At 40.5% G+C, this 26369-nt stretch overlaps 1 protein-coding gene and 1 long non-coding RNA gene across 3 annotated transcripts; both read left to right on the top strand.

Moving 5' to 3' along the window:
- Positions 1 to 3365: 3365 nt before the first annotated feature.
- Positions 3366 to 4797, top strand: LOC107303697. 2 transcript variants are annotated; one of them, XR_005813488.1, is made up of 4 exons: positions 3366 to 3473; positions 3580 to 3648; positions 3908 to 4114; positions 4382 to 4797. It is a non-coding gene; the product is annotated as an uncharacterized LOC107303697 (long non-coding RNA). The 2 variants fall into 2 exon arrangements; XR_005813487.1 differs by having other exon boundaries at positions 3366 to 3648.
- Positions 4798 to 18940: 14143 nt separating this feature from the next.
- On the top strand, positions 18941 to 19715 carry LOC121053318. Its single transcript, XM_040520130.1, has one exon. The coding sequence runs from the start codon at positions 18980 to 18982 to the stop codon at positions 19631 to 19633; it is 654 nt and encodes a 217-aa protein (XP_040376064.1). The 5' UTR covers positions 18941 to 18979; the 3' UTR covers positions 19634 to 19715.
- Positions 19716 to 26369: the final 6654 nt, after the last annotated feature.

Here is a 26369-nt window from a genome sequence, read left to right as displayed (position 1 = left end):
GCCTAGCCGACTAGAAAAAAGAGGAAAAGAAAGAAAAAGAGGCAAAGAAAAATAGAGGCCAGCGGGAGAGAGGGGAGGAGTGGTGGGGAGGTGGGCTGCCGGCCTAGCCGACTAGAAAAAAGAGAAAAATAAAGAAAAAGAGGGAAAGAAAAATAGAGAAAAAAAAAGAGAGAACAGGGCAGGAAAAAGAGAAAGGAGAAAGGGAAAAAGGGAAAGGAGGAAAAAAGGAGGAAAAAAGAAAAAATATTTTTGCCTCTAATTTTGCTGATTTTATTAAATTTATTTAGGCATATTTTATTGACTGCAATTCGAATTTGAATCCTGTTAAATATTTTCAACGCTTTCGGGACATTTTAGAATATTTCGAAAAACTTCTATTTAATTAAATTAATTTATACAGAGTTTTCTCTTAAACTTAATTAAACAAATTAATTTAATTATTTTTAGACCCAGATAAAACTCAGGGCGTGACAGGCACCGAGATGAACTCGATGGGGAGGTGGAGCAGCAGCATGAGCATGTAGAGGTTGGCCAGGAAGAAGAGGTACCTCCTCAGCACACCGGCATTGCGCGCGGTGTCGAACGAGCCCGCCCTGAACAGGTCGGCACCTAGTGCCACCGGCCACCACCTCCTCGAATCTGGATAGCATCCCCGTAAGGGCTAGTAGCAGGTGGAAGAACTCCTCCGACATCGGTGTCTCAGTGGCTGCGTCACTAGGGTGGTCGGACATGTGCACGGGCGGTGGTGAGATCGACACCATCGCGGGCTCACGACTGCTACGAACACCCACTGTGTGCCTCGTCCTAGCGTCACCAGCAAGTTTGCACGACGGCGGTTGGATGCGTGCGTGAGAAAAGCTAGCTCGCTGAAATTGGTGGTCAGATGAGTGCGGTTAGAGGAGGAGCTCACCTTGGCAGCAGACGGCGCTCGACGGCTGTACGTGGTTGTGCAAGGAGGACCTTGCCGTCTAGCGGTGCCGGACGGATGGGCTGACGGACGTGGCCTGGGATGGACAGAGTCGCAAGGAATGAAACAATTCGCAAACCCAAAAGACAACTAGAGAGTATGCAAACCTGGCAAATAGTTAAATTACCCCGGCCCACGGCGCGTGGGACGCACGCGAGCTGACGTCCCAACAACGCCGTTAATAGGGTACGGTGCAACTTTCACTCCGCTTTAGACCAGCCCATCCCCTCCGCAGTAGCCTCGCCATCCCCGGCCCGCTGCCAGCCTCGCCATCCCTGCACAATGTTAGTATCAGTTAATTGAATAATTTTTTATGGGAATAATTTAAAAATTACTACTTAGAAGCTATCTTGGTATCGTCTTAAACTCTTTCAAAGGACTTGTAGCATTTCCATGTGCACCTCACTCCAGTTTATTATTTTGTATACATTTGTAAGGTTTCAGTGTTGCTCACTTTTCTTGTATAATAAGATAAGTAGTCATATCTTGCCTTGCTAATTTGTGACGTGTTCAGGTTTCTAGAACGTTAGAACGTTAGGCAATGCCTATCTGAAAAGTAAAGAATTTAACCGAGAGCCTCTGTTGGCGAGATTCGGGCTCTTCCAGAACCCTTCCACAAACCAATTCTTTGTCCAGAACCATCCATAGAAGCATATAGACTGTGATATTTGCCTCAGATAGACTGTGAGAGCACCTGACCAATCTGGAGGCTGTGGATATAGTTAATTGTTCGCCACGAAATGTAAGACGATATCCCTAACATTCTCTGACATTAGTTTCTTTTCACGGAGTTCTTATTTAATTACCATATGAGTCATGTATTTATCTTTTAAATTTAAGAAAAATCAACAATAATTTTTATGTCAGACATGTGCTGAGTTTATTTGTTAGAACAGCAAACATCGTATATTCAACAACCTCTGTGCTGGGTCAGACATAACATGGTGTTGCTTCCAAAGCTTCCAGCTATGTATTCAACTCTAATGGTTAATATGTTTTGAATTTATAAGTTCTATTCGCATACTAGCTCCTTGAGTTCTTGTTTTGAACAACATTAACTATGTGCTGTTGTCTGAGTTTACTTTATTGTGTGAATTAATTAATTTACTTGTGTTTATCCAGGTTTTTGTTGTTGTTTCTTTTGATTTTGCTGTATCTTTGTAGAATTGAGTATATTAATTCATGTTTTATACTGTTGAGTTGATCTTTCCTATGTCAGCTCTGAGAAATATAAGTTAAATTAGTAGGTAAACAGAAGGTAACTAGCTATCGCTTCGGGCTACAGTAATATGGAATTCATGTTTTTGAGGGGATGAGTGTGTCAAACCTGATGGGTGCTTTCTTGATATTAGAAGGTTAGGCAGAACTATATTTCGTCGATAAGTTTAAAATTCTAGAATGACTCCAAGCACCCCATGGACCACCTTATTTTGTTGAGTGATATTCTGAGTGTGAAGATTGTGAATCTTATCACATGGTTGAGAACATGTGGTTATGAAACTGTGATGCGGTCCTCTTGTGTTGGCGACTGCATGAAGGTTTATTTCTTTAATACATTTATTGCTTGTAAGTATCAGACTGCAAAATATATGTCCTTCAATTTCTTGCTCCCTTTTGGCAGCCCTAACAGATAAAGGGAAGTTTCTCTTGGCTGCTTGGAGGTTCAGAAACGGGGCACATACAAAATATAACATCTCTTATGACTGTGATAATCTATTTCCAGGTAGCCATTCATTTGTTGGAAAACTGAGGTTGGGTCTACTCATTTCATTAGGTATTACTGCATTTGCTTTCTTTGCAAGCATCATAAGTTGTGCCGCACTTTAATTGCTATGTTATTTAATCATTATATTTCATGTTCTATTCAATCTTGTATAACTGATTTCTATAGAACAGATATGCAGTGGATTTAATGGTTTATTTCTTCAAAAAAAATTTATACAGGTAACCAATTCGACCTGATCTATGTGACCTGATATTGATATAACTAATCAGTAATGGATAAATACTCTCACAAAAGGTTTGAATCATGGTCTGTTCTATTCAAAATTGTCATTACTTTGTGCTTATAATTTAAAGTTTAATGTCCTTCAAGTAATCTATTCAACCTGATCAATATATCTTGATATACCTTTCTTTCATTTTTCTACTGGTTAAACAGATAAAAAAGATAAATTGATGCGCAAATAGTAGAGATGTGGTGATAAAATCATACATATATGAGTCCATCTATAGATCTTGGTGTGCACTATTATGTACACATATATGTGCGCTTTAATATATAACTATTGTAGTTGACCGAATTTCTCCCTTTTGATTTCAAATATTAGAAATTTTATAGGAAAGTAGTTCGTGTGCTTCCATGCCTAACTTACTGTTCTACTTTATTTCACAAGCACTGCAAAACATGATGTCCTATCAAACTGATCGTTTAACTTTAGTTTATTAACTACCATATTCTAGGTATTAGGAGACCGCTACCTTCGAGAAGGCATCTGACTAACAAGTAACAATTTTACAACTACAGTTTTGGTACCATGTCTCATGTGGGTAGTGGTTGATTTTTTTTTTTACCATCACCGACGCCGCTGGCCGCGCCATCACCACTGCAGCCGTCGCAGCGCCATCGCCCCCGCCTTCGGTCTCGCCATCATCGCAGCCCTCGCCATTTTGCCGAAAAGGTACTATTTATATTTTGCTTGCACCATGATCATGGATCCAAGAAGGATTCTGTGAGTTGAACTTTGGATTCAAGATGTGTCTGATTATCTCATAGCACATGTATTTTTCAGAGTCATCACTGCTTATTACTATTCTGCACCTTACACCTGAAATGAATATCACTGCTATTACTATTCTGCACCATGGTCATGATATTATGTGGATGACTCTAGAAGGGTAGTTCTGTTAGTTGTCAAAATAACAACAGGTTATCAACAGCTTATTGTCTGACTCATGCAATGGAGTATGGACCTGACCCCGGAGAGGTGTTAAACGCCGGACGCCATCATCAACTTTAGGATCTCGAGGTCACCGCACTAGAGATAAAGACGAGCAACAACAGGTTTCTGAAGATGAAGACAAGAAGATGAAGAGGATGCTGCAGGCAAGCGCCTACATTGGTCTGATGAAGATAACCTAAGATTGGTGAGTGTAGATTTGTTTAGACTAGCCGCATGTACTCGTTAAATTTTAAAACGTGGTATATATTCAATTCACAGAGATAAAGATGTTTATATATACAACGTATACGATTCAAATACTTTTCTAATTTAATTTCGTGATGTGATTTCTTAGGAAAGCGCATACTTTATCTTTATGTTTTAGATAGATTGGTCGGTGCCTGATCGTCTACATGTTTTAATCTTATTTTACATGCTTTAAATCAAATATATGGAATTTATGTGCATGTAGGTAAGTGCAATATCGGGGAGGTTCGTGGCTTTCCTGGTACGCTAGGAAGTCTTGATTGTATGCACTGGGTATGAAGAATTGCCTAGTTGCATGACATGGCCAGTTTACTCGTGGTGACCATGGAGTCGCTACTATCATGCTTGAAGCAGTTGCTTCACATGATCTGTGGATATGGCAAGCATTCTTTGGTGTTGCTGTTTCAAATAATGACATTAACGTGTTAAACCAATATACATTGTTCACTAATGTATTGCAAGGGTGAGCTCCTCTAGTTGAATTTACTGTCAATGGAAGAAACTATGATATGAGCTATTATCTTGTTGATAGCATATATCCAAAATGGGCTGCTTTTGTCAAGACAATTCAGGCACATCAAAGTGATAAGGATAAGTTATTTGCACGATGTCAGGAGGGAGGCAGGAAAGATGTTTTAAGAGCATTTGGTGTTCTATAATCGCATTTTCATATTTTGCGTGATCCTGCTCGTTACGGGAGACAATCGATGCTCAATGATATAATGTATGCTTGTATCATATTGCACAATATGATAGTCGAGGATGAGCTTGGGGCAATCCGCTATGAAGTGCCCAAATACCTTGCACTCATAGCAAGCCTTCTTGGATTGCTGCTTGGATTTGTCTTCATCTCTTCTTCCATAGCTCTTTTTACGGAAAAAGCTCTTGAACTCGTGGACCAAGAGAGCAAGTTCTGCATCTTCGCTCTCCGAGTCACTTGAGCTTTCTTCTCTTGCCATGGAGGTAGCCTTCTTTGCCTTGATAGCCACTTTCTTGTTCTTGGCTTGAGCAGTGGACGTGGCGAACTTCTTCAATTTTTTTGCTTCTTCCTCAAGGAGCTCGTGAGAGATAATTCTTGAGAGCACATCACTTGGGGACATCCTCTTGAATCCGCTTGACTCACGAATCAATGTCACCAAGGTGGGATTTCTTGGTGCAATTGCTCTGAGCAAGCGCTTCACCACCATGTGATCCGTCAAGTCTTCACTCCCAAGGCCACGAATCTTGTTCACTATGAACATCATCCGGTCATACATCTCTTGCGGTGTCTCATCATCCTCCATGACGAATCTTCTAAGCTTCCCTTCAAGGAGTTTGATTTTTGATTCTTGAACCCCTTGTGATCCTTCACGAGCCACTTGGAGAGTATCCCAAATCTCCTTTGCTTCCTCAAGCTGATCAACCTTGTTGAACTCCTTCGGGCTCAATGAGTTGAGGATCACACTCGCCGCTTGAGCATTGTGGTGGATGAGAAGTTCTTGTGTTGGGGTGAGCTCTTCTCCTTCATCCGGTACGTCGTTCACCTCTATGCACACAACCTTCCAAACACTTGAATGCAAAGAGATCAAGTAAAGTTTTATTTTATACTTCCATGCCCTATAGTAAGTACCATCAAAGTAAGGGGCGCGGCCAGAAGGTAAAGGCACATTAGTGGATGGAGAGGGGTTGAGTTTAGAGTAATCAAACTCAAAGGTAGCTCCCTTTTTGGAGGTATGTGACTTTTGCGACGAGTCGTCTCCTCCTCCTTCATTGATGTTGTTGGAAGTTCCGCTAGCCATGTCTCCCATCTTGGATCACTTCAAGCTTTTAAGCCTTTTCAGAAGAATAGACTCTGATACCAATTGAAGTCCCAGGGAGATAGCCTAGAGGGGGGTGAATAGGCGACCTGAAAATTGTTTCGAAATGCAGCGGTTAGTAGGACCGAACCGTCTGGGCTCAGGGGCCGGACCGTCCAGTCGTGGCCCTCGGGTTGAACTGAGAGCTCTAACCGGACTATCCGGGTATGAACACCAGACTATCCGGTCAGTGAAAGGAGGGACTTTTCAGTCCTCCTTTCTTGGTAAAATTTCTGCAAACGTGTAGTGTATGTGTGTCAAGAAAGAACTCAGGAAGAACACAGGAACAACGGAAAACCAAGGAAAGCACAAATATGGACACGAGAGATTTTGACCCGAAGTTTGGATCCTTCGATCCTACTCTCCGTTGAGGCGCTCCACTGAGCGGGATCTCTCTCGATCCTTTTCATCTCTTGGCTTCTTCACACAAGATCAACGCGGGTCTCCGAATTCACCCCTAGGCGCTAGCAAGCCCTTGATCGACCACCCAGGTCAAGATCAACCCCTTGCCTAGCCCTAAGATGCAATTCGCTCTATCCGGCAGCCTTCTAAGAAGAAGCACAAGAATCCATTAGAGAACTTGCCTTTTTCCTTGCGGAGATTAGGCGCCAACCTTCACAAACTTGATCCCGGGAGATCCACAAAGCATGGAGGCTCGCGGGCAACGCCTATCCATCTAGGAGTGCAAACTCCAAAAGTAATAGGCATCCACGTCTCCACATGCATCCATTTGGTCGCTCAATATCACTTGATCACTCTCTTGAAAGCTCAAGAACACTCAATGTCACTCACTAATCCCACTCAACACAACCTAGGCTAGATTCTCTCTTTAATCACTCTAAAAGGTGTTGGGATTGGTGTGGGAGGCTTGGAGAGAGCTATAACCAACCTAGGAACCCTATAGTTTGAACTGGAAGCCTCACCAACGGCTAGAATCCAAGGTGGATTATATAGTGCTGTCAAACGTCAACTAGCCGTTGGATAAAGTTACATGGGTCGGACTGTCCAGGCCCAGGGGCCGGACCGTCCGGCCCACACTTGGGTTCTGGCTACTGCCTGGGGCCGGACTGTCCGGTCTAGGCTCTCTGGAATTTCCTGACCTAGCCTCTAACACTCACTTAAACACTCATGATACTTGTGTTGACTAGGTGACCCCTCTTAATAGTACGGATTCTCATAAGACTCAAAGCGAAAAAGAAAAACATCTTTCGATTGCTTCAACTCGTTCGCTTTTTGTCTTATGGGTCACTTTTAGTTTAACTTGAAACATTTTCATTAGAGCACGAGTTAAACTTCGCTTGACTTCTCTGCATTCACAAACGGTTAGCGCACACATGCTTTGATTAGGATTGTCATTAATCATCCAAACTACGCTTTAGGGGCTAGATGCACTTTCAACCGCCGCGGTTACCGCGATAACCGGGGCCTTTGTGGGGGGCGCGGTACGGGATATCCCGTGGTTTCGAGTTTAAATTTGAGGAGGATTTAAAAAATTTTAGGAAATTTAATGGAAAAGATTATATGTTGTATAGGTTAATATAATATAGTTTTATCAATGAAATTCATGAAAAATTGTATTTCCGGCATAATTAAAATCATAACCAAGAATTTTAGGAAAAAAATAAAAATAGCCTATTGCAAAGAATATTTTGTTGTTGAGTGAGTATTAATTATCACTAGGCACATGTTGTACATAATGTTAAACTACAAATATATAACGATGGATATAGGGAAAATATGTATGAAGAAAAATTATATATGCATGTTAGAACATACATAATAGTTTTGTTCGTAATAATAGGTAGTAGGTATAGTTGTGACGCAACAATCAAAATAAAGTTGTTGTTACTTGCTATTGATATGAATTATTTGATGAAGGGTGATATGACGGTTTATATTTGTACGTTTGTATGTTGTAATGTTAAGAATTTAGAAAAGGACATGTCAAAATTTTCTTGTTTTCGCTATAACATGTCCTAAATGTCACAGTATAGTCACCGAATATTTTTCCTATTTTTCCTGTATTTTTTTCAGATTTTTTTTAAAAAAATTTTGCACTTGACATCTCACATATTTTCTTGTCTAAATCTTCTTCTGAGGAAACCGCGGTTTCAGCCGCGAAATGTAGGGATACCCTGTTTGAACTCGGTATCCCGAAACCACCCACGATCGTCCAGGATTTCGATCGTACACAGATTGATAAACAGAACAACTTCGATTACAATACCAGTATATTTTACATGAAATAACATATAAAAGACAACTACAACAGCTTTTAAGGGCCAAACAGCCAAACTCACACAACAGACTAACTTACGAACAAAAGAACCAAAAACAAAACCCAACTAAACACCACAGGCACGCCTGAGAGCAGGCCGACCTAAAAGAACTCCTCGCTACAAAAGAACTCTTCACCTTCTGGCGCTTCTTCGGCGAAGAACTGCTCCTCTGAACCACATTATATGCAAGGGGTGAGTACAAACGTACCCAGCAAACCACAATCCAAGAATATAAGTAGAATACATGCAAGTAGTACGAGGATATAGGGTGCATCAAGATCGGTTGATAACAAGCCTACTATAAATAGTTTTTCCCTATTTTGATAAAACAATTTATTGGTAAACATTTATAAATCGCTAGTTTAAAATGTAGCAATATTAATCACCAACATCTTCATCTTATTCCAATCCAAATTTTAAATTTTAAAATCTACTCATACCATAAGAAATAGGAATCACCCAATGACACATCTCCATTAACCGGGAGCATGGCGTATTCGAATACAATACGACTCTGCAACGTCTGCCCAACTTTACCCACACGATACCACAACTGGATCAGAGTCGAGATAACAGAACCATTCATTAGTCCCAATTACTACTAGTACCGCCCAATGGGATATCGTCCGTCCTAGCAGTCGGGCGCTTGCTCGGCCACAAGCAAGGCATAGTAGGCTACTTTCACGGGTGCCACTGTTGTGAGATCATGTCAACTTGACCCGTGGCCCCTTACACATGTCCACTCCTATACGCTCCTCGAGCCTCTAACAGTCGTTTTCATATAGTGAGACCACGTACTAGGTTAAGTCCGATTACTCGGTCCTGTGGATGGGTGCAAATTATATCACTTTCCATGGTATAAGAGGGTTTATCCTTATATCCGGGGAAACAATTAAATTAACACAGCACGTGCATATAACAAACACAGTAATACATGTCATAATATCAAGAACACCAACCTTCACCCGGAGTTACCTTCCATATCACTCAAGCGAGTGATTTATATCAAAACAATATTTTATGCAGCCCGATAGCGTCATCATGTGACGACGGGCATAACAGATGTATGTGTATAGAAGTTTGATGGTATTTTCCACTACAATGTTATTCTGATGTGAACAAAGCTATACCTAGACTATCAAGGTACAAGATGTAGCAATTCAAAGTATTAGTTGTAATAACAAGTATATAGAAAGGCAGTAACTAATGTAACAATATTATTTCAAAAGTAAATCATACGCCAAAATAGTATTTACAATTAAATAATGCATAAAATACTAAGTGGTTCTCTACTTAGGTTCTCAAGATGATTAAAGGATGGTTTCGTGGCTTGCCTTGCACAACGTGGTCAGCTATACCTAGACTATCAAGGTACAAGACGTAGCAATTCAAAGTATTGGTTGTAATAACAAGTATATAGAAAGGCAGTAACTAATGTAACAATATTATTTCAAAAGTAAATCATACGCCAAAATAGTATTTACAATTAAATAATGCATAAAATACTAAGTGGTTCTCTACTTAGGTTCTCAAGATGATTAAAGGATGGTTTCGTGGCTTGCCTTGCACAACGTAGTCTTCTGAAGTTTCAACGTAGCCTTCAGGATCCATGTCAGCTCCTACGGGGTCAGCGACGGCTTTGGGTCGATCTATTGCACACACACGAAATAACATACCAAATAAGCCTATAAACAAAATCTATAAATAAACGAAAGAAAGAAATAAAGAAAGACAAAACTAGAGTTAGAAAGATAGATTAGCGATTCAAAGGGGGTTTAGAATGGCTCCAAATGAATTTTAGAAATTTTAGGATGAATAGTAACCCTAGGTGTAATTTAGGGTTATGCCTTCGAAATTTCGGATGGCGATAAAACTGTCGGCATTGAATTTAGAATGACTCTAGGAGTCGGTTGATGGTTCCGGATTTTAAATCCGAAATTTGAAGGTCAAATAATTATCTAAATTAGAGAAAGGAATAATTTTTGAATTTATTTTGAATAGAAAAAGAAATTAGGATGGACTCTAAATATTTTATTTTCTCCTTCTCCTCTTATTATTATTTTTTCTTTCCTTTCTTTTCTTTTTTTCTTTTCTTCTTTTTTTTCTTTTCTCTTTTTTTTTCGTCCTCCTTTCTCTCTCCTCCCTTCTTCTTTCTGTGCGTTCTTTTCCTTTCTTCTTTCTCGTTCTTTCTTCTTCTTCCTTCGGTCACAGGGGGAAGGCAGACTGGATGGAGGGCTGCCGGCGGTGGGAGGGCCGGCTCTGGCCAAGGGGCGCCGGATCCAGGACTAGGGAGCCGAGGGGGACCTTTTCCCCTCGGTTGCGGCAGTCAGGAGGTAGCCAGCGAGGCCGGCGACGGTGACCAGCACCGGGCGGCGGAGGAGGATGCGGCAGCGGCGCTCCGGCGATCTTCATCAGGGGCGCAGTAGCCAGGGAGATCCGCGGGAGGGAGGCGGTGGTAGCGGGGCTGGTGGCCGGGTACGGAGCGGCGCGACGCCACGCAGCCGGCGGCAGCAAAACAGAGCGGCTGGGCGGCAGCGGCGCCGGCGAACTCCGGCGACGAAATTAATGGGGAAAGTGAGGGGAAACCTATGGGAGGAGAAGGTGATTCCATTTTTACCTTCAAATTCGAAGATGGGGCAGAGGAGACGACGAATTTCTTGGTCGAGCACCGGCGACCGAAAACCTTGACCTTGTCCTGGCCGAGCCCGACGGTGGTGGTTCCAGCTCAGGCAGGCGGTGCAGCTTCAGGGAGAGGGAGAAGATCACAGCGATTTTCTTTGTCGTAGGTGGTAGTCGGTGAGATGAACTGGAGAGAGAGATGGATGGAGAACGATGGTAGCAGCGGTGAGTTATAGCTCGATATTGCAACAGAGGTGAGATATATAGAACTTGGGTTCAAGTTTAAGTCGGTTTGGCTCAGGAAGTGATTGTGTGCGCGACGCGTGGTCGACGCGAAGCAGCACGGTGGCGGCGAGAGGATGAAGATGACTACGGGTTGGAGCACCGGCTTTTCTCTGCCTCGCTGAAAACAGCGGCACAGACGAAGGGCGGCGAAGAGAGAGCGGGCCGGCCTGGGCTGGCTCGGCCTAAGCTGGTCTGGGCCGACGAATTGGACCACATGGCTTTTGACCCAAAATTGATTTAGAGAAGGCCCAAGAAAATTAATTTAAAATATTTTAGATAGGAAAGCGAAACAATGGTTCGCGTGAGATCGGTGGTAAATCGAAATGAACGAACTCGGGAATTTTTGTTTGCGATGAGTTTGGAAGATTTTGAGCGAAGGTGGTATTGTTCTGAATTTTTGGTGGCACCGGTTTGATATCGAGGTGTTAACGGGAAAAAGTAAATTAATGGTTGATATGGGAGTAGACAGCGACGAACGAAAAGATAAAAGAAAAGGGATAGGAGAGTTTAGAAGCTCCGAAACGACGAACGAAGAACGAAACTTTTCAAAATAATTTCGCAAAAAATTTTCCCTAAAAAAAACTAGTATGTTACATGAAAACTATACGGGAAACCATGATTTCGTCGTTCTCATGCGCTGTTGTGGCAAGCACTAGTCGTTGTTACTGTGCCAAACCGCACGGAATGCCGCGCGGTAACCGCGTTGCCGCAGCAGGGGCGGCATATACAGTAAGTGAAACCCTGGTGCTTGCACTGAGGAAGAACATTTTAAAAGATGCATATGGGTTATATTTTATCCTCTTGCCTTAAGCATCTGGAAGTGAGGTGCTTTCATTAGAGATGTCCTTAAAGTAAACAACACATTTAACATGATAAATGAAATAGAGAGTTGGCTAAATAAGTATTTGAAGAGTTGAATTTAGAGAGACGGTTGGAAATGCTCTAACCCCACCTACGTGTTGAAAGGAATTATCACATCTGACGTCATTGTTCTACCACAATTTGATACAGCGGACCATCAACATATATCCAGTATATAAGCATCATTTTACCCTAAAGGGGTGAAGCCTTGTGACACCAAAAAATTATCTAGTACATAAACAGCATGTTACTCCAAAATTGTATGGGGCTATGCCGCTACAAGGTTTTTAATGTTTTAGTTTAGCCTCTAAGGCCATTTACAATGCGCCGATGTGGCGAGCACCCTCAGCCCGCCACGCTGGACGCACAATGCCACGGAGGCCCTCGCACGCTCCTGATAGAGCCTCTCGGACCCTGGGCAGGGGACGCGCATCCCGGCCTTGACCCGAGCGAGGGCGTGGCTAGGGCTTCCCGCTATGAGGGTGCGGCGCCTCAGCTCGTGGTCTTGGCGTGCGCGAGTGAGATTCGTCGGCATAGCAGGTGAGCTTCGTTGTCCGTGGTTGAAGCTTGGTTCCGACGGCCAGCTCATCATCCCCACATCGGACTGGCTGGCAGCCTAGGAGGGAGGTCCATCACAACTTCCTGGTCGGAGGTTTCTAGCCACGCACACCCAAGTGCTGCCCCCGGTCGCCGCCCCAACCCCCGTCGCCCAGCGCGCCGTCGTTGAGCAGATCCAAGAGCCGCCGTCGATCACCGCCTCAACCCACGTCGTCCCGCGCGCCGCCGGTCGCCGCCCAGAGTGTTGCCGGCTTTGATGTTGGCCGCCGTTGCCCGAGCTCCGCCTGTGCCGACGCCGCTGCCGAGCTCTGACGCCGCCGCCGACGCATCCGCTCCGCCAGATCTGTCAGGCGGCCGTCACCAAGGGCCGCCGGGGGGAGGGAGGAGGGAGCGGCGGGGAGGAGCGTCGCCGTCCCAGGCTGGCAGGGAGAGAGAATGGAACGGCGGGGAGAGAGAGAGGAGGGAGCGATGGGGAGAGAGAGGAGAGGGTGAATGGCCAGGGGGAGAGAGGGGACAAAGTAAATATTATGGGTCCCACTTAAAACTGACATGTATCCCATTTCAAATAGCTTCCACTATAGAAGTAGTGTTTTCTGGAATGGTTTCATCTACGTGGCACACAGAGGAATGCCCTACACTCTGAATAAAATAACCTAAGTTCTGAATGAGTGAAACCATATGCATCAGGACGGTGAGGGTGGACTTCCTGGAGATTACTCCTGTGCTTGGTGCGCTGCTACAGGCCTTAGCGCCCACGATATGTCCAAAATAAGTTTATTTTTTTGATTTTTTTGTCCAACGTTAGACCATTCGTCTTATTTGAAAATTTTGTAGAAAAACTTAAAAAAATAGTCACATGCAAAGTAATATTCATATTTTATTATCCAATAATAATAAAAATATTAATTGTAAAAAAATCAAATAAGACGAAGAATCAAACTGAAAATAACCTTATTTTAAGATGGAGGCAGTAGAAACAAGCGCTTCTCCGGGACAAGACAGCTGATGTAACGATGGCGAACTGAAAATGCTACAATTCGTTATGTTGACACAGAAATACAGACTAATTCCCCCAAAAATTTCCGAACAGAAGAACAAAACCACTGTTGCCCAGAATAAGTTGTGGTCGTAGCTGTAAGCACAGTAGACAGCCCAAAAGAGTGTTACTCCAACATCAAAAGTGCACGTACGAATATGATCAGCTTCCTTCTGTTTTTTATCGCAGGGGCTTGAGCAGGCACTTGGGGCTGATCAGCAATCACATGGCCTGCAGGTGCCTGGGGTTGATCATCAAACACATGGGGTTGTCCTGGCTTTGCACCGCATAGATCATACTGAAAACAAATGGCAAGACAAAAGCAAACAATTAATTCTTGCACGATACAAACAAAACTTGGAAAATGTTTAATGTATTCCATAAGTTTTGTCTTTACACTTTAGAACCGTAGGATCAAATATTTTTCTAGTAGTGAGCTTTCGGTATTCGTTTGAAAATGGGTTGGGGTAAGTTATCCCGCGCAGAAAACGTAGTAATAGATTACTATATGATTAATTAGTTATTAGTTATAAAGAAATTAAAAATAGATCAATATGATGTTTTAAAACAACTTTCCTATAATTTTTTGTGCAAAAAAATATCGTTTAGTAGTTCAGAAAACATACGCGTGGAAAATGGAGAAATCTAGATAAGTTAGCTTGAGCCGAACACGGCCTTACTGCAAATCATATCCATCCCCCTCTTTTCTCCCACAATATATTCATTTGATTCGTTAAAAAAATGACATTGCTAATTATGCATTTGTCCCAAAATAACATCATCTTTGCTTCATATTGTTTGCCATAAAATAAGTTCAACTTTGAGCAATCATTTGCATTGGAGGTTGTGAAAATATGAGACAAATACATTGGAACTAGACAAAGTATTGGACAGGTGTATAGGTATTTGATAAGGTTGGGGTAATATAGCATTTTGCTTTTGTATTGATATGCATGAGATGTGTGGAAAATAAAGTTATTTCGAGACAGAGAAAGTATTTAATTAAGACTATTTTAGTGATATCAATATTTTGACTTGGTCTTCTTCTTTTCAGTTAGGAGTATTTTCTTTTGAATCGGATATAAAGATGATAGAACGTGACAAATAAGCACTCTAACGTGTGCCATTAGGACAGTATAGGTCATAGCCTTGGACAAAAACAGAACAGGCATTTTCGTAGCCACATGAGAGAAAGGGGAAGCTAATTTATGTGCATGTCCACATAGCTGTTGAAAATGGATACAAAATAAAGAGCTCAACTAAGGCCATGTTCGGCACCCATGTAACCCTAGATTCTCTTATTTCCTGTGTGCACGCTTCACGAACATTTAAACGGTGTATTTTTTATGAAAACTTTCTATAGAAAAGTTGTTTTAAAAAATCATATTAATTAATTTTATATTTTTAATAATTAATTAATCATGTACTAATCTATTAGTATGTTTTTTGCGCCGGACAACTAACCCACCTTTCCCTCCTACCGAACACGGCCTAATACATGTCTCCAAATTAAACAATCGTGCATTTAGCAGAAACATGTACCCTATTATCACCAAAATTTAAAGAGATCATCAGATTGTGTATTTTGTCAAGTTAGCAGGTTGTGATCATCCTATCTAATTTATATGAATGGACCATAAAGAAAAAAATCATTCTACCCCTTGGTTCTCGAATAATTAACACTATCCATATATCTATTAACTATATTATAAAGAGACCTTTGAAATGAGCCAACATGTTCGCTCTAGAGGCTAAAAATTACCATGTTAATTAGAGAAAAAAATATTTACAACCATTGGATCGCAGTGGGTCTAGATTAGAACAATGTGAATTGATTTGCGAAACACAATAATAACTATATGAGAACAAATAGCGAGAGTTGTATATAAAACAAAAGCAAAATAAAAATTAGTTCGGCATGCACGGCCGGCCAGATACAACTTGATTTAGACTCTTACGTCGATTGTGGAAAAAAAATACTGATAAATTATTTAGGGGTACCCGATTGGAAAAAGAAAAAATAGTTCCAATGGAAATATTTTGATCTCAACTCAAATTATGGCCATATAATTCCTATTTTAATATATGTTTTATCCAAATTATAACTGTATAACCAAAATTGAAAATAAATTAATAGTTATATAAAATGAATAGTTGTACATAAATTCCATAGAAATAGTGTATATAGATGAATAGATCCATACAAAATTGCACAGAAAATCCCTTAGCAATTACCACCTTAATTGAAGCTAAAAAGAAAAACGTTAACCATCAGATTATGGTATACATATATTTTAATAATCTAGATTGCGTTCATATGTAAGTTTACGGAAAATAGTCACATTATGTATTAAAGAATATAGAAAGAATAGCATATTTAATTTGGTTAGAAAAATGAATTGGAATCAAAATCATGCCCATCCGATTGTTACGAAATATACCAGAGTTAGATAATGCTCGAAAGTCATGGGTCATCTAATCTCACCCATACATTCTTGCATGCACACAATAATCAACAGAGAAACTGTATCCAAAAGAATGATCATCTCACTTGCCATACTTAAATTTAACAATTTTGTATAAAAAATGCTCTCCAAGAGAATAGTTATTTGACTTGTCATATCATTTAAATGGCTAAACTAGAGTCATGAATGGTCAAATCTAGCAACTCATTCCCCCACTAGCACAATTGCTATCCATGGATCCCACGTGGATAGGATCCTCTTGCCATCCTCCCCTTGCTAGGATTTGGAGAGTGGGGATGGATAATTTCCTGGAGATGCTATATGAATTCGAGTGGCAAAACTAAAATGAATGGCTAAATTTTAATTTGGAGAGTCAAAATTTAGCTATTCTCTTGGAGATGCTAGGCGAGAGCATGAATGTCTAATTTGGATTCAAATAACTCTATGTTGATTATGGTATGCTATGCATGCTTGGCTGCTAAATTTTAGGGATAATTTCGTTCTTATCTATTTTGGATTCTAATATTGATTTTACCCCTTTTTTAGGTTTTTATTTTTACCCCTGTTTTTTTAACCGAACCAACAATGTGCCCTCTTTTAGATGGAGGGACCTAACGGTGTTAACTCAGAGGTTAAAAATATTATTTTACCCTTTCTCGGGAATTTCAGTTTTAGCCATGTTTTTTTGTTATTTGCTTTTTCGACAAAAAAACAAGGCTAAAAGTAAAATTCTCGAGAAAAGGTAAAAGAGTACTTTTAACCCTCAAGTTAACTCCATTAGATCCCTCCATCCAAAGGAGTGGCGGACTGTTGGTTCTTTTAAAAAACATGGATAAAAATGAAAACCCTAAAAAAGAAAGGTAAAATCAATATTAGAATCCGAAACAGGGATAAGAACGAAATTGCCCCTAAATTTTAACTGATCGAGATGAGTAATAATGGCATCCAGAAATGATGCAAATCAAAGAAAGGACACATGAGTAGTTTAGCCATTTCCTTTCATGATTTTTGAGAAGGGAAATAATTCAGAAAAGTAATAAAACCATCCCTATAGATGAGTGGAGGCAACTTTCACTTATAAACCATTTTTATAGAACTAATTTTGCAAATATGTAAATATTAAATAGAATTAAAATGAACAATAAACAACATTATGTTTTTATACTTTGAATAATCAAAATACGTAAAGCTTAAATATAAACTAGTTGCGCGAGCCACTTACTAGTTAAAAAAGTAAAAGTTGGAAATATTTCTATTGTCCAAGACATCGATTCGTGCCCGTAGTTCTTAGATGGAGTTCGAATGTAGTTATACGGGAAATATGATATATTACATGGAGTTTGAATGTATTTATACGGAAATAATAAAATAACATCGATTCGTGACCGTAATTCTTAGATGAAGTTTGAATTAAAATGAACTAAACAATATTATGTTTTTATACTTTGAATAACCAAAATACGCAAAGCTTAAATATAAACTAAATCTATTCACGCAAATGCACAGGCCACCTTAGTAGTTATTTCAAAGTAAAAATGTTGGAAATATTTCTACGGAAATAAGAATAAAATAAAATAATATGACTGACGCAGGTCTCGAACCTACGACCTTCGCGTTATTTAGCGTGAAGCTCTAACCAACTGAGCTAAGCTAATAGACCGTAAGGTCATCGCCAGCAGACCACCGCGGCCCAACTCCTCTGTACTTCTCAATTTCAAACATATGTTCTCATCTTGTACCGGGTGCATGCTGCAACTGCGAACGCTCGCAGGCTTCGATCGTACACGCGATCACGCGGGTGGCCGGGCACGGGCAGGGGGCCGCGGGACGGCCGTGTCCGTGCTCGTGCCGCCCCGTGGTCCGCGGCTCATCCCCGCCGCCGTAGCACGTGAGAGTGCGCGAGATCGAGAGAGACACTCGCCTCGGCCGGCATCCGCCGGTCGGCCAGAGAGCGCACGGTCGCTGATTGCTCCCTCACCTTATTCCCATGCACGTGAAGGCGAACGCGCGGTGGTGGTGGACTGGTGGTCCGTCCGCTGCCTCCTACTCGCTGATGCCATGTAGTCCTGACTCCTGGAGGCTGTAGCGAATTGGCCGATCGATCCTCTGCTGCCACGAAGGTGTAAGTTTCGTTGAACCTGCCGAATGTACAGTTGTGTGTAAAAGAAACAATCGTGAAGTTTTCATACCTGATGTATGTAAGACCAAACTGTATGATATGATGAAGCATGAGCCATTGGTTATAATAGATGTATATGAGAAATGGGGCAAAATTTGGTTAGAACAGAGTTGAATTTGTGGGGAGGCCAAATTTGGTGTAGATTATGGATGAGATGACGACATTTGGTTTTGTATTTCCATGTAGTGATACTTGGGGAGGCCCAAGGCTGGCCCAGCACAAAATAGTAAACTCGATAACCTTGCCGGTCGGCCTCCTCGACGCCGTGTCCCTCCCCAGAGAACAGACCGATCAGCATCCTCCCCTGCCGCAGCGCGTGAGCCTATCCCGCCACCAAGACAGCGGCTCGTGCCGCTCGCTCCGGGCGGCGCCCTCCCCGCACACGATGTCGCAGATCTCCCTCTGGAGGTACGCCTCTGCCATCGCGCTGCCCGCGCCCCGCGTCCCGCGAGTCGAACACCGCGGAGTAGTAGAACAGCGCCTCGGCGAACCTGTCGAAGAGGCCTGCCTTGTTCTTTTTAATCTTACGATATTGCACTCTAATCTACTATTTACGGCCCGATGGGAGATCTATCCTGAAACTCTAATCTACTATATAAACACGCCCCGGTCGTTTAACTACTCCAAAAATACCGTATTTAGCTAGGTGTGCTCCTTACATCTCTCTCCATCTGTTACATCTGTAGATGGGTGCAGGCATGGTTGATCCTCCGGGCGGCCGCTTGCTTGACGAGGCGGGCAAGATCCGACGCATCGCCGGCGACATCGCACTGTCGGTCTTCGGAGGCATTTTCACCGGGTGCATCATCATCATGGTGTTACAGGCGTTCATCAACAGCCGCGCCGCCCCGCACTTCTTCCTCCGCATCGTCGGAGTTGAGGGGCTCGACCCCAGCGCCGCCTCCTCGCCCACCGCCGACGCTGATCATGTAGCGCCACCGGCTTTTCGCCTCGCCATCGACGTGGCCGGGGTACGGGAGGGCTACGCGGCCTGCGTCGGGGGCAACTGTCCGTCCATGCTGCGTGTCTCGTTCCATGGCATGGTCCTTGCGTGGGGCGCCGTGCCGCCGTTCTGCATCGACGGAAAGCAGCTGCGGCAGCAAGGGCGGGACGGCGCTGCCGACGGCGTGGCCGCCGTGTACGCCAGGGCGGAAAGCGCCGTGCTGCGGGAGGAGCTGCACGGCATGATACGTAGCGAGCAACACATCATGGGGAAAGTGAACTTCGACGTGGATGGTTACGTGGCCAGGCTAGGGTATCTCAGGTGTAAGACCCATTTCTTCGAGGGAGAGCAGAGCCCTCTGTATTCGTGCGAAGTTAGAAAAGCATATATCTACTGATATATCTGGTAATCATCATTAGTTAATCGTACGTTTTGGTAATGACTAGTTTCGCTGAGCAATAGAATATGAGAACTAATTTCTCCGGTTTATATGAAATTAGTTTAATTAGATTTGATGTGCAACCTAGTACTACATTCGTTTATAATACTGTTTAGATTAATATAGACGGTAATAAATCTAGAAACATTTATAAATAATATTTATTAATCGATAAGATGAATTTATGTCTCTACAAAGAAAAAGAAAAAACGAAAAAAAGAAAGACGCCCACGTCGCACAGTAAAAGGAAAACGGGAAAGATGCACATACACGGAGAAAAAAAAGAAGAAAAACAACGGAACACGCAATGCCTCACGCACGTCTCACACCCAGCCGAGTCGTCCACCGACGTCGCCCGATCCCCACTGCCGCCGCGATCCCTGTCGCCGCCCGATCCCCACCGCCGATCCGCGTCGTCGCAAGCTCGCGTTCGTCCACAGCACAGCCGTCGCTTCCTTCGCCGACGCCGATGCCTCCAACTCCGCCGCAGCCCTATCTGCGATCGCTGCCGTCGGCAACACCACCACACACTGCACCGCCGCTGCACCACCATGGGCTGACTCCTGGAAGGAAGCTTTTGCAATCGCTTTACAATGGTAAGCTTAACTGTTACTGTTTTTTTATAGCACGATGAACCAATGTATATTCAGTTTGCAATGTTACAGTTGAAATGCAAATTTGCCAAACCAGTGATATTAGTTTCATGTTCCTTACGTGTAGGCGCATATCCAATTGCAAGTTGTTTATGGACACTGTTCAATATCTATGCTTGCAATATCTAGCTTTGATTTTTCTAGATTACTACTAAATCTTGCACATGAAAGTCGTAATCTCTTCTCTGAAAATTTAGTGATAAGCCGGCATGTTTCTGATTTTTCTAATAGCTAACAGTAGTTCCGAAGATAGCATTGTTGGCTACTCGACGGAAAATATAGAGATTAAGATGCTGCAAATATGTTTTGCAAGCTTGTGTTACAACAGCATAGACCAACAAATCATGTGCATCTATGCTCTTCCCGTTAATCTCGAAGTTTAGTCAAAGAATATATCACTAACTTTTAAGTACTTTCTTTTAGTAAAGCCATTCTCAGTTGTTAAATACCACAAGGTTTGTTGTTTACTGATAAAGAAATGAATTTTGCTTGCGGTAGCCTATTTTAATATATTTAACATATCGTGATGACAACTACTAGGATTCAAGAAATTTGTCAGCACGCTGGTATTTTATCGAGGCTTCATGTTCTTTCACTTGGAAAATCAATGTGTAACTTTGTTTCCACCATTCTTTCTAATCTTAGGAGGTCAATTCCCTATCAATTGAATCCCCACATATTTCATTATGCTTGTTAGTACAACTTGTGTGTGTATATATATTTCCTTACAAGTGTTCCTATTGTCATTGTACCGTCTTCTTCAAGCTAACAAGTAAAATAGACTAATGCAATTAGAATTCTTATTGTTAGAAGAATACTATATATGTTTTGAATTGATTAAAATCTGCATATGAAAAACTATCACATGAGAGAATACTATGTTTTAATTGAATAAAATTTGCATCTGAAAAACTTTGGCAGTGGAAACCATTAAGGCTTATGATTAGCAATAGCATATCCTTTCTTTAGGAGTGAGCTAGCAATAACATGCATCTATAAGAAATTAAAATGATGGGATGCTACGTACTGTTGCAAGACATCGACAAACTAACTTGGAACGATAATCTGATTTCATTGTTTGTTAGCTGTAGCTGGTATACTAGACATCAAAATTATGGTTTGAAATAATTATTTTCTTATTAAATGTATTTTTGTTGCAACGCACGCGCACGTAGCTGGTATAGCCAAAAATCCTTACACTATGAAATAGAAGGAGTATGTCCATATATATAAATAATATAAAATTATATTATTAAAAGTAAGAGTTTAATATACAATTATTTTATTCTATGTTTTACATATACAATTATACTTTATACAACTATTGCAATCAATCTGTAGTGTTAGGACTTATTTACTTGGGGCAATTTTAACCCATATGAATATGAAAAGTGGAGGAATTAGAATGGATGCACATGTTAATCCATAAGAATTTTTTAAAGAAATTGGAGTGATAAAAAAATTCCTTTGCTTTCTCTCTATAATATAAAGTGTAGGAAGGAAATTTTTTTTTGTTTTCTACACTTCATTCTTACAAAACCAAATGACACGCATAGAAATTAATACTTAGGAATTCAAATCATGTGTGTTTTCTCCAAACCAAACAAAAACTTATAATTTGATCCCACCATGACCTAATGATGTAGGTTTCATTTTATTTCTTTAATTAATATGATAATTTTTAAAAGTCCAGAGCAAACACAGTGCCTATTTTCGAGCTATTTAATAACATAGTAGATATATAGATAGCTAATTGATAAATATATTTCATATTATAGATAGATTATGATTTGGCGCTTTTTTATTTTTTTTCTTAGATTTGGCTTCTGGTCATGTATATTTCAACTTCCTCTCGTGAAAAAGCTTATGTTCAATGTTTGCTATCTGTCTTATTTAAGAAAGTTTTATGGTCAGTGTGTTTGTTGTTGTTAGATGATGAAACATGATTATTACTTTATGTGAGCTTTTTTTAAAAAAAATCACATATTTTTTTAAATAAGACAACCAGTCAAATATTGAACACGGAAATTAATAAATACAATTAAATTGAGATGGCGGTAATACACCATAGCCACTTAGCAAGTTAGCAAGCAGCTGTCACGGTCACACGTTATTTTTTATTTTCTTAAAAAAATTATAATAATAATTTTATTACTAAATTTCGGAGGTAAATATATATAAACTTTTTGGTTACGTCATCATCTTGCGGAGCAGTTGACGTGCCACGTCTCACGTCATGAGGGATGTCGTAGCTAAAATATTTTTCTTTGAGATCTAATAATAAATTTATTTATTAAAAACGTTTTAAAATAAAAACTTTGCGCGCGCGTTAATTCGCATGAATACACATCGTGTGCACGTGCATGGTACGTACTGCGTCCTCTTCGTCTTGTTCGCATCAAATCTATTTTATTTTTATATAATTATTATTTGATGGTAATAAAAGTTTTTGAGTAGAAATTTTAGTTCAACTTTGTTTATATATATAATGTGCGTTTATTTTCTGTTATACGTATGAAATAGATATATCTAATATCTATTTATATGTGTAAAGTCTCTATATATATAAAAAGTGTGTAAATATATATAAAAGTAATTTAAATGTATGTATAACTTTGTTCATGGGCTGGAAGTGAAAAGCCAATATAGCATGTGGGTTAAAGTCTAACCAACGTAACGGGGTGGATTTACAGGGTATACCCTATATTTCTGTTGGATTTTTTATCATGCTTGAGAAGTACATCAAAGTATCAAAAATTTTATTACAATTTTTTGATACCTGTATACCAATATAGATGCGTTTTTTTTTAAAAAAAAAAAACTAATCTCCGGCGCGTAGATGCAGCAAGCTGCAGCCAAGCAGTCGAGCCAAACGCCAACGCACGGGCAAGGCCGCAGGGCAGGCAGAACGTTGTCCTCGCCACCGCTGATGATGGCTGATACCCGCGATGACGTTAGCGCACGCGCCAGCGATGGTCAAGGAGGGCGGGGGCGGCTGCAGCAGCATGCGGCGGGCCGGCGGCGACCCGCTAGCTGCTGCTCACCCTCGGGCATTGCTAGGCCGCGCTGCAGCAGCAGCTACCTCCGGCGGTGGTGTCACTGATGATGGCGGCCGACATGTTGCTCTTCCCCGGTTTCATCTTCCCCAATACCATGTAGTCTATCCAGGAGCTCAGCCCATTGTTCTAATCAAACCGCGTGAGTTCACGTATAATTCATCTAGATTAGGATCGATGGTATGAAAAATACACAGCAGATTAAACTACAAGGAGATCTAGTGCAAGCCGATTATACATGCTGTTGGTGCAAAATTTTACAAGAGAAATTGAAATTTCGCACGCACAGCAGTTTACAACTTCGCATGGTTGCACTCGCAAGTTTGTAAATCACATGTAAATTTTTGTCGCCATGCATGGGAGCTTCCTGATACAAGTACGCAGTTGCCGATTTAGGATTTTATCTTATGAGTTTAGTGATTTATCACATAAAATTTTTAGCAGGTCATACCCTTAGGTAAAATTCTAGATTCGCCACTGCAACATACACTTATTGAACTTCTAACAAGGCTGTGTGAAAAAAAATCTCACTCCGTCTTATGAATATCACCTTCATTTTTTGGTTTTTCTTATGCTTATAAACTAAAATTTTAAGTTTAATCTTAAATTTAAAGTTAATTTTGAGATTTTTTATTTTTCAGTATTAGCTTTTAGATCGTTATAAATACATAGATAAAAGTTTTATTTGTAAATTATGTTTCGTTTGTCGTTTGGTTTTTTCCTTGGAAAAAACAAAAGAGATGACCTATATTTTTAGCTTGGAGTTTTACTCTTATCCTTCCTTTTGTATTTTATTTGTAAATTATGTTTCGTTTGTCGTTTGGTTTTTTCCTTGGAAAAAACAAAAGAGATGACCTATATTTTTAGCTTGGAGTTTTACTCTTATCCTTCCTTTTGTACTACAAGATACTAGTATCGTGAGATAATAAAATCTTCACTCGTACTATCCATCTCACAATCAAGTTGGTACTAAAATCCCGACTGATGGTGATGATAGATCGAACAGTCACGATTGCATAGTACCTCGAGGTATCAGCTTGGTCGTGGGGTGAATAGTACGAGTGGGGATTTTAGTACTCGCGATAAAAAAGAAAGAACGAGAGTAAAACTGTTTAGCTTAACTCAAGTATCCATATACAAAACTATAAAGATTAGAATAACTTCATTTTTCCAAACCCGGTATATTTATCCCCTGCGTTTTCAAATTTCATGCACTTTGTCCTCTACTTTACTTTTTAATACAATAATTGTTACAAGTAAATGATCAATGAGACAAACTAGAGAAATTAAAAAAAAAAAAGTCTTTTGAGAACGAAGTCAGGAGCACCAAAGGGGGCATTGTAGATAAATACGAAATTGCTTGGCAACCTGGGGCGCGCGCCGTGACAAGCGTCTGCGTCTGCGTCTGCGGTATGAAAGTGTTGATCATTCAAGGATCCAATTTCCAAAATCTTCTTGCCATGTTGGCCCTTCAGGCTGCCATTGGGCAGTGGCCAGTTATAACTGCTTGTCATGAAAGGGGCTGGACATGTTTTTTGTGATTTTGACGTACGTTGCCGTTTGTAGATAGATATTTTGCCCACGACGCTTACAAGAAACTATAAACCGTTTTAGCACAAATTAAGACCTGAAAGAATGACATTCAACTATATAAAAAAGCTACGCTCGATGAACTAAACCGCAGGATGCTACTGAAAAGAGCTTCTGAAACACACATTTACATATATGTTTTTACCCTAAGTGGCCCTAAAAGAGAAAATGAGCGATTGTTTCGACAAACAGCATATTTATAAATATAAAATAGATAAAATTTATATGCGTGTTTTTTAGCTATTTAAAAGCTAAAACTGAAATAAACTATGATGAAAAACTCTAAAATATATTCCAAAATTTAAAGTTTACCGTTCACATCGTGGTTGATAAATATAAGTAGAAGAGAAAAATACTGCTGAAAACAAATAGAAATGTGCCAGCGTTTCTTTATTTGTTTTTTTCATCCGAGAAGATGCCAGGGATTTTGCTACAAAATTACACGTATGAATGGACTATGAAGCGTACTAAGAATGGACTATGAAGCGTACTATGGACTTGCCAATTGCACGAGCATGTATAAGTCATAACTATCTCCGTCCAAATATAACTTAATTTGGGGATTTTTTTATTTAACATTTGACCGTTCGTTTTATTTAGAATATTTATATATATTTTAAAAAATAGTCGCTCATAAAACACTATTCATAATTTATCATCTAATAACAATAAAAATATTTATCATAAAACTTTTTAAAATAATATGGATGATCAAGCATTGAACATAAGAGGTACAAAAATGTTTTAATAGAACAGATGGAAAACCAACGTCAATTTGCCGCAAGTGGGACGGAGTAGGTGGAGAATTTGCGTCGTTTTATATCCCACCTGATAGAAAGGTTTTATCGAGTCGATGCTGTTTGCACGCGACTTACTGACACAGGGTGGTCACACTACGTCGTCACGATCTTGTGTGTGAAGTTACGTAAACTTTACCGAAATTTGATTCTAGGTAAGGATTTCAGTGATTTATAATTTTAGGATTAAGACCCCGTTCAATTAGAAAAAAATCTTTGGAGGTGAGATCACATCGACACATACGATCACACATTTAAAGTATTAAATATAGTCTAATTACAAAACAAATTTCAGATTTCATCTAGAAACCGTGAGATGAATGTTTTGAGTCTAATTAATCCGTCATTAGTACATATTGATTACGGTAGCACTTATGGCTAACCATGTACTAATTAGGCTCAAAAGATTCGTCTCACGATTTTTCCTATAACTGTATAATTAATTTTAATGTTCATGTATATTTAATGCTTTATTTATGTGTTTAAAGATTCGATAAAAAAAATTTGGAAACTAAACGAACCCGAAGGGCCTAAACAAAGATTCGATAAATTTTTTTTTAAAACTAAACGGAGCCCAAGGGCCTAAACGGACCGAGCT

This window comes from Oryza brachyantha, chromosome 1 (genome assembly GCF_000231095.2).
Source record: "Oryza brachyantha chromosome 1, ObraRS2, whole genome shotgun sequence".
In the NCBI taxonomy this organism is placed as follows: domain Eukaryota; kingdom Viridiplantae; phylum Streptophyta; class Magnoliopsida; order Poales; family Poaceae; genus Oryza; species Oryza brachyantha.
Note: the sequence above shows the minus strand (reverse complement) of the source record. Positions and strands in the feature narration are given on the sequence as shown.

Excerpts from the sequence above, each read along its gene's own strand:
- LOC121053318 (XM_040520130.1), top strand. The coding sequence starts at position 18,980 with ATGGGTGCAGGCATGGTTGATCCTCCGGGCGGCCGCTTGCTTGACGAG.